Source organism: Gavia stellata, chromosome 8 (assembly GCF_030936135.1).
Source record: "Gavia stellata isolate bGavSte3 chromosome 8, bGavSte3.hap2, whole genome shotgun sequence".
Classification (NCBI taxonomy): Eukaryota; Metazoa; Chordata; class Aves; order Gaviiformes; family Gaviidae; genus Gavia; species Gavia stellata.
In genome coordinates, this window is record NC_082601.1 from 18131282 (window position 1) to 18143639 (window position 12358).

At 66.3% G+C, this 12358-nt stretch overlaps 1 protein-coding gene across 2 annotated transcripts in view; it reads right to left on the reverse strand.

Moving 5' to 3' along the window:
- Positions 1 to 10182, reverse strand: part of TNS1 (tensin 1) — a 54564-nt gene extending 44382 nt beyond the window's left edge. For both annotated transcript variants that reach the window (XM_059820301.1, XM_059820300.1), the window contains exons 1-3: positions 10095 to 10182; positions 2254 to 2292; positions 18 to 59 (exon numbers count right to left, since the gene is read on the reverse strand). In XM_059820301.1, the coding sequence (XP_059676284.1) occupies positions 18 to 59; positions 2254 to 2292; positions 10095 to 10121 (108 nt within the window). In that variant the 5' untranslated portion in view covers positions 10122 to 10182. The remainder of the gene's footprint in view (positions 1 to 17; positions 60 to 2253; positions 2293 to 10094) is intronic.
- Between the last annotated feature and the right edge of the window lie 2176 nt (positions 10183 to 12358).

The window sequence follows — 12358 nt, forward strand, 5'->3', positions numbered from 1 at the left end:
CAGCTGGTAGCACTTACCAGGGCATCTACCTGCTTCGTGATGCTCTCCCCTGGGGATGGCTGCAGGCGGGCAGGCAGGAGGAAGAGGAGGGTGAGAAAAAGGCAAGTGAGAGAGAAGGAGAGAGAGATTGAGCGACATGCACACAGAGCAGGGGCTGGGGTCAAAAGTTCCCCCCTGGCTATTTCTGGCCCTTCCTAGGAAATACGCTGTGGTCCCGTTTCCTTCCCTGCCCGCCAACATGTCCGCTCTTCCTAAAGGTCAGGAATCCCTCGAAACCCAAGCGCGGAGCCAGGGCAATGCTTGGGTACCGAGGATGCTGCTGTCCTGCCTCCCAGCAGCTGCCTCCTGCACCGGACCACTGTCATGGATGGAGAGCACTCGGCCGAACCCTGTGCCCGCTCCACGGCAGGCACCTGGTGCCCCCGACACCTCCGGGATCCCATCCGGATCCTCCATGGTCAGACCCCACAGCCAGGAGGTAAACAATGGGGCGAGCCTGGCGCAGCCCCACACCCAGCCTGGCCGCTGGCCACGGGCAGGCTCAGCTCCCCGAGATAAACCCGGCCCCACAGGGCTGGCGAAGGACCCTGGGGGGAGCACAGCGGGGGACCGAGACGCTCAAAAAAGGGGCAAATTTGGTGACATGCCACTGGAGTCCATGGAGAGCTTTGAAATGGGGCTGGGGAAAGGAATTAACTTCCCGGGGTGGGGGAAGTGTCCAGACCCCAAATATAGGGAGCAGGGGACAGATACCTCTGCCTGGGGACAGCTGGTTGGGGTGTCTGGGGATGGCGCAGCAAAGGCACCCAGCTGGGTGGCTTATGGGGGTCTTGGGACCAGGGGGACGGAGGGAACCCCTGAGACCAAGCTGCTCCAGTCCTGGCAGCAGGGCCGGGGCTGCCATTTCCAGCCACGAGACAGGGCAAACCTCTTTTGATTTCCTCCCAAAGCCGCAGTAACGGTCCCACCTCAAAACCAACATGTTTTTGCTGGTGATAAGTGCCCGAGGAGGCTGGCAGGGGTGGGGGGGTGCAGGCAGAGATTAAACCCCGGGGCAGATAACCACCGAGGGGCCCCGGGGGGGGCAGCACGCTCTGCTTCCACCCTACCCTCTTGCTCGGGCTCACGTGCTGCTCCCGTGAGCTCGCAGGGGGCCATCCCCTAAACCCACTTTCTGGGTGAGACCCCTGCCCAGCTATGGGGTGCCCAGCCCAGTGCCCCATGGGGGGCATGGCCACCCCGGCACTGCCAGGCTGCCAAGCCCGGAGCTGAAACCCTGCCAGGGCCTCCTCTCCCCGGCGCCTGCCCCAGCAAGCCTTGGCACACGTCCGGAGCAAGAAGGAAGGGCGGCCACGCCAGCCCCGGGCAATGCCAGCCTCCCCGCTGCCACGTGCCCGCTCTGCCCACCGCCACGGGCACAGCCAGGCTGGGGATGAGGCAGAGGGGGCTGTTTTGCCGGCAAGATGCTGCCAGCTGGGCACTGCCATGCCACGCGTCCCAAACCTCTGCCCTGGGCATGGTCCTGCTCCCCGTGCCATCCTGGTGACCTGCCGTCCCTGGAACCCTGCCGTGGCACGGGAGCACAGCTGCCCACCCAGCACCCCTGCACCCATTCTCCCCAGGACAGGGTGAACAGAGATGGGGTGCCCAGCTGTTTTCCGGGTGTCCAGAGACAACAGGGTGGGAAGGGCTGTGCATTGCCCTGGCCCCAGCTGCTCATTAAAGGTCCCCAGGAGGGACAAAAGAAGGGGGTGACAATAACAAGGGCTGCAAGCTCGTGGCCTTGGGCGCCCCGAGCCAAAGGCACATCTGGTAGAGCCATCTCCGGACGTGCAAGAAACCGCCCCGGCTCTGGCCAGGGAGAGGAGGCCCTCGGCGCCAGGGGACCCCAGAGCCCAGGCTGGTCACGTCCCATCTGCCTGTCTCTCCCAGCAACCCCGCAAGCCCCTCTTCCCCAAAAGCTCCAGCTCCAGGAGTCCCATGATGGCTGGGCTGCCCCAACTCATGCTGTTCAGACATCGGATGCCCTGCAGCAGGCAATGCTGGGGGGCACAGCACCAAAAAGGCAGGGGGGGGTGCCATTACCCCCAGCACAGGACTCCTGTGGTTTTGTGGGTCAGGGACTCACACCATGAAGCCCCCAGAGGCAGAGAAAGCCCCATGCCTAGTGCAGAACAGGGTGTCCAGTCCCACCCAGCATCCCCAGAGCCCTGCCTGCTACTCACAGCTCACGGGGAGGGGGGGCTCACTTACCAGCTCATAGTTGACAGCGGGGGAGCAAGGGGTCACAGCCTGCAAAGAAGCAGAAAGAGAGCCAGAATTAGTCCCTGCAGCCCCAGGCCAGCATGGGGGAAGGGGCCAGGCTGCAGCATCCACCCCCCACCCCAAGCAAACCCAGTGCCCACCCGAGGGGGTGACAGGGGCACCAGTGGCCGATGGCCCTGCCACCCCGGGCAGGAGCACAGGCAGCATCCCAAGGTCAGGGCTGGGCTCCCAGGTAACGGGAGCGGGCTCGGAGCCACAGCAGCGGTGCCATTCGCTGTCGGCCAGGGAGCCCGGGCAGCCCCAGCCCCGGGTGGGCACAGCGGGGCACGGCACGGTGCAGGGCGGCTGCCTGATGCCAAGAGCAGCTCCTGGAACAAACCCCAGCCTGGCCTCCTGAGCGCTCCTGCAGCCGCCAGCTGAACAGCCCGGCTATTGTTACCTTAATTACCAGCGGCAATTACTGACAATTAACCTTGGGTTTTGCGTGCACCCCAGTCCGCTGGGAAGCAGCGGCACGCCAAGGTGGGAGAGGCAGCGCCTTGTTTGTCGGTGCCAGGGGGAGCAGGAACAGCCACTACAGCCCCATGTTGGTCCGCCGGCGGTAGCGAGAGGGTGTGACTTGGGGCACTTCATCCCCTCTGAACCCCACCATGTGTCCCCAGGAGCGGTGACCCAGCAAGCCATCCCCTGCCCCATCCCAGCATCAAGCCAATGTGCCAAACACCACTCAGGGGCTGGTCCCCCACCATGGCAGCATGGGGACCCCCTGCACCCCACTCAGCCTCCCCTGCCCTGGGCCACAAAAAGCAGGATTTGCCCCTAGCACCCTGCTTGGAGCACCCGGATCCCACCCCATCACAGTCCCCACAGGGTCATGCCCAGCGCCTGCCCCTCCCCAGCCACCGGCCTGTTCCCATCCCACCTCCCTGTTTTCTTCAGGGGTTCTTCCTCCTCCTCCTCCCGCTCCCTTCCCCTGCGCATTATTATTATGATTTTATTCTAATGCAGAAACGCTTCCATAAAAGGCCCCTTTCCCTGCCCCGCGGCGCTGGCCCCGCGCCAGCCTCCCTGGAATGTTCTCCGGCAGCGAGCCGCTGCGGACGGGGCCAGCGAGGGCTGTACCGTACCCCGCACCGAGGGCTGTACCGTGCCCCGCACACCGCTGTGCTCTTTCCCCGGGGATGCTCAACCAAGGGCCCCTGGTCCCCACCCAGCCCCAGCTCCCGAGGCCAGTGATGGGGGAGATGCACAGCTCCCCCCCGCCATGGGACACAGGCAGGTAGGGTCCATGCCCACCCCACCGCTGCTGTCAGCACCAGGAGGTTTGCAGGCTACGAATGCTCCTTCAGCTGGAGAAGGGAGAAAACTGGGGTGCCCACGGTTGTATTTCCCTGCCCTAGCGGATTCTCCGATGGGCCGATATGGGCTTGCGCTCACCCGACATCGCTCCTCCCATCCACAGGAGACACCAGCCCAGGCTGTATGGCACTCTCTCATCCCAGAAAGGCAGTTTTACGAGGACTGCACGAACATAATGCTGTTTTCAGCTTCCGCCCTTCTCTCAAGTCCGGCTCAAACATGCCCCAGGTCCAAGAAGAGGGAAGACCCTGCCCCGGGGCAGCAGACCCCTCCCTAGGGAAGCCAAGCTCCTGACTCAGGCGTGCAGGAGCATCCCTCCTGCCCCACGGGACCAGTAAGAGCATCACCCTGCACAGGACCACAGCAACCCCCAGGACCGCCGCCACCTCTGTCCCCAGGGACCCCCACATCTCCCAGCGCAGGGAGGGGTGGGAAAGCCGGGGGACCTGCGCACCCCCATTCCAGGCTTTGCCTCGCTGTGGCAGACACAGCGGCCTTTCTTCTCCCCCCCCACCGGTGTTTGCATTCCTGCCGCCCGGCCCCCGCCACCACGACCCCGCCGCCCCGCAGCCCTGCCCAGGAATGCGAGGAACGAGGCGCAGCGGGGCTGCCGCCCACCCCGCCAGCCCCCCACAGCCTCCCGCCTGCCCGGCCCCCCAGCTCGCAGCCCCATTCCTCCCAGCAGCCGCATCCCGCAAGCGGACACTTTGAGATCCAGGTTTTGCCAAGCAGCAAAATCAGTTTTCCAGCAAACAAGGCCCCACGGCCACAAGTTGTGTGGACTCTCTAATGTCTTGTAAAGGGTTAGGCACACCCTGCAGCCTTCCCCTGGAGAGCAGTGATGGGCTCGCTCACTCACAGCCAGCTGTCACCATACCTAGAGAAACTCGATACCCTCGAGATGTCCAAGCCCAGAAGTAAACACCTGGCCAGCAAACCCCTAGCAGCCCCTGGCCGCACTGCCCCAGGGCAGAGCAGCCCACGAGAGCCCTCCTCCACCAAACCCCACCAGCTGCAGCTCAGGGACCAGCCTCTGCACTCCAGATCCCCGCCGGGACTTTGGCAAGCACTGAGCAAGGCTGGAGGGATGTGGACATCCACCACATACCCGGTGATGAGACACCCCAAAGCCTTTTCCCTGCTGCAACGACCACTCACATCTCCCTCCCTCCCAAATCCTTCCTCTCCCTCCTTCTCCTCCCTCAGCAAAATAACCCCTGCAGCCACAGAGGTACCCAGGGGTATCGCCAGGTCCTGCTCCAGCCGGAGCATCCCCACAGATTGTACCCCCAAGCCTGCGGGATGCCAGCAGGGCTGGGGGGACAAACCTCCACAGAAGGGCCCTGCGATTTGGGAGTGGGCTGGGTCAGTGCAGCACTGGGCACGGGGTGGGCTGGGGGATTGCAAGGGTCCCCCCCAGCCAGGCTGCCGGAGCTGGGCGAGCGCTGGCCCACAGCCCACAGCACGTCCCGCCCGGCTGCCGGTGGGCGATGCAGGCCGATCTCTGACGCATATCCCTTCCTTTGGGTGGCGGTTTTTGTTTTTCCCTTCCCCAGGAGCTCCGATAAACATTCCCAAGCTGGCCAATATCCGGGCCGGTGCTGACCCTTGAGATGCCAGGAGCAGCCACAGCACCAGCCACCCTGGCCCTCGCGCGGACCCCGGCATGCCCGAGCTGCTTCCCACAGCCGGGCACCGAGACGCCAGCACGCCAGCCTGGCTGGTGCGGTCAAAGCCGGAGACGTGCTGTCACAAGGGACACCCCCAGCATCCTGAACACCCCCCCAGCAAGCTAGCATCAGGCAGGCACAGCCCTCCTGGCTGCCCTACCCAGAAGGGAAGTGAACCCCAAAAGAGGGGAGTCCCCAGGAAGGTGGTCCTCTGCCCAAACCACCCTGGGGGCTGGAAATGCGGTTGCCAAAGAGGATGGTGACTCAGTGGCCGGATCGGCGTCCCACGGGATGATGCTGGGGTGGCACCGACGCCAGCTCAGCCCACGTCACCCCACGCGGAACCTCATGGGGTCCCACGTCACCCCATGGGGGACCTCTTCCTAGCAAGGTCGCCTGAGCTTTGTGCCACCCACGTCCCAGCTGGGCTGCGCATCACCTCCCCATGCACCCCACAGCTTTCTGCTTACCGCAAGACCCTGCCCTAGGGATGGGGGGGTCCCAGGGACAGCCACGGGGCACAACAACCCCCCAGCCGGCCCCAGAGCCCTTCCCCTGCTTGCCAGCCCCGCCGGCCCTGCCACAGCCACCAAGCCCTGCCGAACCCCCTCTTATCCGCAGTGTGGGGCAGACGGAGAGCCCCGCTCTGGCACCCCACAGAAAACTGCAGAAAACACTTTAAGGGGACAGGTTGGAGCCACCAAGTTAGGGACATCGGGAAAGGTTTTCCCTTCTCCAGCACCCCTGTTCCCCCCTTCCCAGTGGGACCAGCCACAGCATCCTTCCCCCCTGCCAGCCATAAGAGACTATATAGGGTCTGGGCTCAGAGAGTGCCCCCCCAGCCTGCACAGGGGTCAGTTGCCCCCCGCCCACACCACGTGCCGCCTGCTCCTGCCCTCACATTTCTCGCAGCTCTGGCAAATCTTCTGTTTATGCAACAAGTCCCCGGCGGGAGGACGGCATGTTTCCATCCGCACCCGCTCCCCCCTCACCCCAGCTCCACCCTGCCCGGCACAGCCCCGGTGTGTGAGGCACAGGGCGGCCGCGGGGAGCCCCAGCCCCCCGGCATGAGGGTCCCAGGAAGGGGGCAGCACCCCGGCACCACGCAGCCCCTCTCTGCCCCCACCAGCACTCAGGGGCTCTGCTGCTTTTGGGGTTTCTCCCTTTGGTGGGCGTAACTGTCAGCTGCACCGAAGGGCCAGGGAGCGGCTTGGCCAGCGGCTCGGAGTGAGTCAGGCTAGGCTGACGCCGGGGCACCGAGGTCTCGCCGCTCCCAGGCTTCCCTCCGAGCATCCCCAGCCCGCCCCACAGCTGGGCCAGGGGACCGTGCTGTCCCCTCCGTGCCGGGATGCTTAGCAGCGTTGGTTCCAGGGCAGAGGCCACCAGGCTGCCCTGCCCCTGCATTGCATAAGAGATGCTGGTTGTACACAGGGAAGGTACCGCACAGCACAGAGCCACCACCATGTCAGGGATGTCCCCCAAGCTGGGATGGACCCCGTCCCCTCTGTCTCCACCCCGGTATGCCCCCAGGGAGCCACCCCATGGCCCATCCCCACCAGGAAGGCAGCACGGCCAGGACAGAGGTCACCTGGTGCACCTAGCCCTGCAGATCAGGGCTGAGACACCGTGGTGGACACCAGCCACTCCACCCTGCAGCGGCCCCAGGGGCCACCACCAGCACCCCGACGCACCCCAGGACCCACAGCACGGCCAGGAGGGTGACGGCCCCCAGCAACCCACAGTTGGCCAGGCCAGCAGCCCCGGCACGGGGAGACGGGACGGGGAAGGCAACGCACAGGGAAGCTCGGAGGGGTTGCGATGGAGGCAGCAGCACCAAAATAGCCCTGGTTTCAACCCAAATAAGGGCAGGTCCCAGCTCCGGGGCGGTTTGAGCAATCGGCCCCAGGGCTGCCAAGTGCCAACTAGGGGAAGGGGGAGAAGGTAGCATCCCCAGGCCTGTTTGGGGGAAAAAACGGTGGGTTTGGGGGTCAGGAGGGAGACAGAGGTGCCTTCGCCTGCCCAGGACAGGGGCTGGCCCTGCTCTACCAGCGGCGCTGGCTCGGCACGGGGCCGGCCACAGGCAGGGATGTGCTGTGCTCCAGTGCCTAAAAAGGCAACATCTGCAGGCAGCGGTCTGGATCTGGCCCCGTAGGCCAGCGCCTGCCTGGCACCAGCTGCCCCACAGCCCCCGCCATGCCCTGCTGCCAGCACCCCCCCATAGGTGCTGCCACCCCACGGCGGGGACACCCCTCAACCCATGGGACCCACAACCAGCCGGCCCCAAGGGAGAGCAGGGGGGTCCCCCTGGCTCCTCATCAACCCCCGGCCCCACACCAGCCACCGGGATTGGCCAGGGAGCAGCTCCCGCACAAGGATTGGCTGGGAGCAGAGTCGCACTGGGATTGGCTGGGACACAGCCTGCCGCAGGGGGCTCCACCAGGATTGGTCCATGCACAGGTTCTTACATGGAACTGGTCAGTGCACGGATTCTTACACGGGATTGGGCAGCGGCTGGATTCTCACCTGGGATTGGCTAGTGCATGGATTCTCACAGAGGATTGGCCAGCGCACGGATTCTTAGATGGGATTAGTCGATGCACAGATTCTCACACCCGATTGGTCAATAGATAGATTCTGACATGGGATTGGTCAGAGCAGTGATGACAGCACAGGATTGGTCAGTGCACGGATTCTCACATGGGACTGGTCAACAAACGGATTCTGACGTGGGACTGGTCGGAGCAGGGGGACTCACGCGGGGTTGGCCAGCGCACGGGCCCACGAGCAGCCCCGCGTGGGACCCGGCCCGACAGGTCCCCTGTGCCCCACTGATCCCCTCTGCTGTGCTGGTGGAGCACCAGGCAAGCCCCATCCCTCGGCACAGAGACCCTACCGCAGGCTTCGGGCCGCCCCACGGCATCGGGGGCACCTGCCAGCGCCCATGGGGCTGTGACCCACCTCGAGGGGTGGTCAAGGTGCCAAACTAAGCCCTGGCTGCCCCAGGGGGGCTGTGCTTCCCCAGGACCCGGCCGAGGGGCTCTCCTCATGGGGGAAAGCCCCGAGCAGACGGAGACTGGGTCAGTGCTGTGTCCCCACTCTGCGGGACAGAGCTGAATATGCTGCAGTGAAACCGAACTGCTGAGCAGCACCCCCAAAACCGGTGTCCCCCATCTATGGGGTCGGGGAGGTGTGGGAACAGGAGGAGGAAGCTGAGATGGAGCCGTTCCCCCCTGCCCAGGGGCTGTGCTGTGGGGCTGCTCTTCTCCCTGCACCCCAACACCCAGCGGGGCGGCTCCAGTGCTGGTCGGGAGCTGCCGGCACGGTGATGGGATGCCCCAGGGATGGGCTGCACGAGGCCAGGCACGGGACGGTGGCAAAGCAAGCAGGAGGGTGGTCCAGGACAGGGAACAGCTCTGCTCCGGCAGCCCCCGCCCAAACAAGTCAGGGTGCGAATGGACCCCTCGGCTCAGGACCCCAAAAGCGGGGGACACAGAGGGGCACAGCCCCAAGGCACAGCGCCCTGCCCGGGGGGGCAGCAGCCCTGCGGGGCAGCACCAGCCCTGCCCTTCCTGAGACAGGGGCCAGCGGGATCGCAAACGGAGAGGCTTCGTTAGAGAGGGCGCAGGCTGGGGGCTCGTTTTGTCCCGACCTGCTTTCCCCAGGGGTGTCACCCCCAGGGATGGCTTCAGACTCCAGGCAGGACACACGCAGCCCTCTCAGTGCCACCACGCTGTAGGGACACAGGGTGTCCACTTGGGTGCCCCCCAGGACCCCCAAACTCATCACGCAACGGATGCCACCCCAGCACCCTCCATGAGGACCTGAGGGGCACAGCCACTGTCACCCCCCCGTCCCTGCCAGCTGCCCCCCAGCACCCACACCGGGGTCACCGGTCCCTCACGGGGGGCTGACCCCAATGCCGAGCGGGATCGGCCGCGGGCGCCCCGGGAAGGGAGCAGTTCTCTTTTTTTTCTTGTTTTCCCCTTAAAACCAAGAGGGCTGATGCCTCACTCGGCCGTTTCCTCTCCCAGGAGCACAGCCCAAAAACATCTGCGCCGGGACCTGCCCTGCCGGATTTAACCCTCTGCGGGCCCGGCGGCGCCGAGGGGCCGGGGGTCCCTGCCCGGGGGGGGGGCTGGCACCCGCCGGGGCTGCCGGGCTCCTCGGCACTCATTAACCCGGCGTTTAACCATTGACGGGACCGCGGAGGGGGCTTAACCCGTGGGCTGCCAGGGTGTCCCGGCCCAGGGGCTGCCCCTCCAGTGCCCCCCAGCGCGGGGTGGCAGCACCCACCCAGCACCGCGCCCCCGGCCGCAGGGTGGGAGCGGGGTGCCGGGGGAGGACCCCGCTTTCCCGCGCAGCCCTCGCTTCCCAGGGACAGGTCCCTACGCACTTGGGAGGGGACGCAGACCCCAGCCTCCCTGTGTCCCCCTCCGGGGCACGCTGGGGGTCACCACCCCGCGAGCTGGGGAGGGGGGCACGCGGGGCACGGCCCCCCCGAGCCGCGCACAGCTCCCAGCCGGCAGCAAACCGGCCCTCACCCCCTCCCCAAATCCTCCTCCCTGAGAGCACCGCATTGCCCCCTCCAAGCCCCCCCGCACCCCGAGATCCCCCCTGAGGACCGACAACTGGGGGGACCCCCCAACACGGGGGGGGGGGGGCAGTACCCCCCGAGCACGCACCACCCCATCACTGCTCGGATGTCACGCGTGGCTCCCGCCCACTTAAGAGATGCCACCCCCCGCAGCACACCCCCCCGGGGGGGCTGGGGACCCCCGTACCCCCGCCGCCCGCCCGTACCTGGTTCATGACGCTCCCGAAATCCATCCGGGGTCTCGCCTGCCTACATCCGAAAGGGACGGCAGCGCAGCCTCACCTGGCCCGGGGGGCGCGGGGGGCGGCGGGGGGCGGCCGGAGGGGCCGGGGGGACAGGCGGGAGCCCGGCGTCGCCCGGGCGGGCAGGCGTGAAGGCAGACTGCAGGCAGAGCCCCCCTCCCTCCCCGGGCCAAGCCTGGAGAAGGAAGGAAGGAAGGAGGGAGGGAGGAGGGAGGGGAGGGAAGGAGGGGGAGAGACCGAAGGGTTTCGCTCCCCGCAAGCGGGACCCCGGCGATGGAGGGGCGCAGGGGGATCCCGCCGACCCCCCCGCTCCCCTCCGCACCCCCGGGGCGGACGGGGGCTGGGGAGCCCGGGGGCACCGGCCCCGGCCCTGGGAAGGAAGGGGGTCCCGGCCGGCTTTTTCCACCGCTCCCCTCCCTCCTCTCGTTCCTTCTCCCTTTTTCTTCTCCTCTTCCCTCTCTCCCCAGCTGCACGGCACGCTCCAAGTCCAGCCCCGCTGCGCTCCCCTCGCCTCCCCCAAAAGCGCCCTTAAAGGCAACCAGGAGCCAGGCTCAGGCAGCTGGCCCTGGGCAAGGGGTGCCGGCAAGTGGGCAGACCCCCTCCAAAAAAAGATACCCTCCCACACCTCCACTGCCTCCTCCTGCAAAGCGCCTCGCACCCCGTGCCGAGGGGCCACGGCGGGCGGCGGGGCGCAGTGGGGTCGGGGCCTTATCGCCCCGCGTGACGCCACTGGCGTCCCCGTGCCCTTGGCGGGGGGGTGGCGGGGACGGGGGTGTGGGGCCCTGCTTGGGGCCTTTTCTGCCTGGCACCCCCTGGCATGACTTGGTCCTCCCTGCCACGCACGGGAAGGGGTGCCCGATTAATGTCCCTTGGGTGCCCCACACCCCCAGTGTTGAGGGGATGTCAAGACTTACCAGCCCACCCCCCAATTAAAAAGCAAAGCCAAAATGCTGGAAAAGCCCCGGCTATCCCTCGGCACGTGCAGCCACACCAGTCCCTGCTCGCCTGTCCTGAATCTGGGGTACACCCAGCATCCCCCTCACGTTCCTCCTGTCTCCCTTCCTCCTCCTCCTCGGGGGCTCCGTGTGGCAATGGATGGAGCCCTGCTCTTCCCAATCACCCCTGGGGCAGCCCAGCCCCGGCTCTGCCGCACGAGCAAGTGCTCAGTGCCAGGGGACCGGGGAGCGAAGGGGGGAAGCCCCCGGCGGTGCGGGGCAGCAGGGAGCCCGCCCAGCAGTGCCCCACAGAGCAGCAAGCTGTCTGGGGAGGCGGTGAGCCAGGCACCCGGCCCAGCGCTGTTGACATTTTCTCGCCCAACACCTCCCCGTTCCTGTTTGAGTTTCCGTCCTCACGCCGCGGGCTCAGCCAAAAGGCCAGGGCTGGCTCTGCCGGCATGGGACAGGACCCTGGGGACCCCTTCTGCTTTGCCACCCCCCACAAAAGTCACCAGGGAGGGATCGGTGGCAAGGGGCTCTCCCTCTGCCCTTCTCCAAGACTCCCCTAAGATGCATCACCCCTGTGAGTGGAATCCCACTCCAGCAGATCCTGCCCAGCCCCTCCATGCCTCAGTTTCCCCAGCAGACGGACAGTGCCGTGGGACAGGAGCACCGAGAGGCACCAGTGGACCCTTTCTGCTGCTGAGGACGAAGCGCCAGAGCCCCGACATCCCCAGGGAGCACCTCCTCACCCCCCTCCCAAGCAAGCACCAGCCCTGTTGCCCTCCCTGGCACCCAAGGGCAGGGGGCCAGACCCCAACAGCCACCACTCTTGGGACAAAACACCCCCGCCAGGATCTGTTGGCACACCCGAACAAGTCCCTCCAGCACCACAGCACCCAAAAAGCAGGCATCCCAAAAAGAGGGGAGCGCTGCAACTGGTATGGAGGGGCAATGAACGCCCTGCACCAGGGCAGCCGGGCACAGACCCCAGCTTGACTCCAGCACAGACCCCCACACGGACACCCCCCCCAGCCCCGGCTCCTGGGGAGGCAGCCGCGGGACGGCTCACAGACCCTGGGAAACACCAGCAGCGGAAGAGCCAGAGCCAGATGGGAAAGTATCAGTAGCCAAGCGAGATGGAAGTGAGTGGGTGAGCGAAGGGCACTGACAGCACGTCCCCATCCCCAGGGAGGTGACGGGAGCTGTCCCCTGGGGAGATGACGTGTCCCCTTCACAGGACACAGCCAGAGAAGTCCTGACAATGTCCCTGAACTCCAGCCACCAAATACC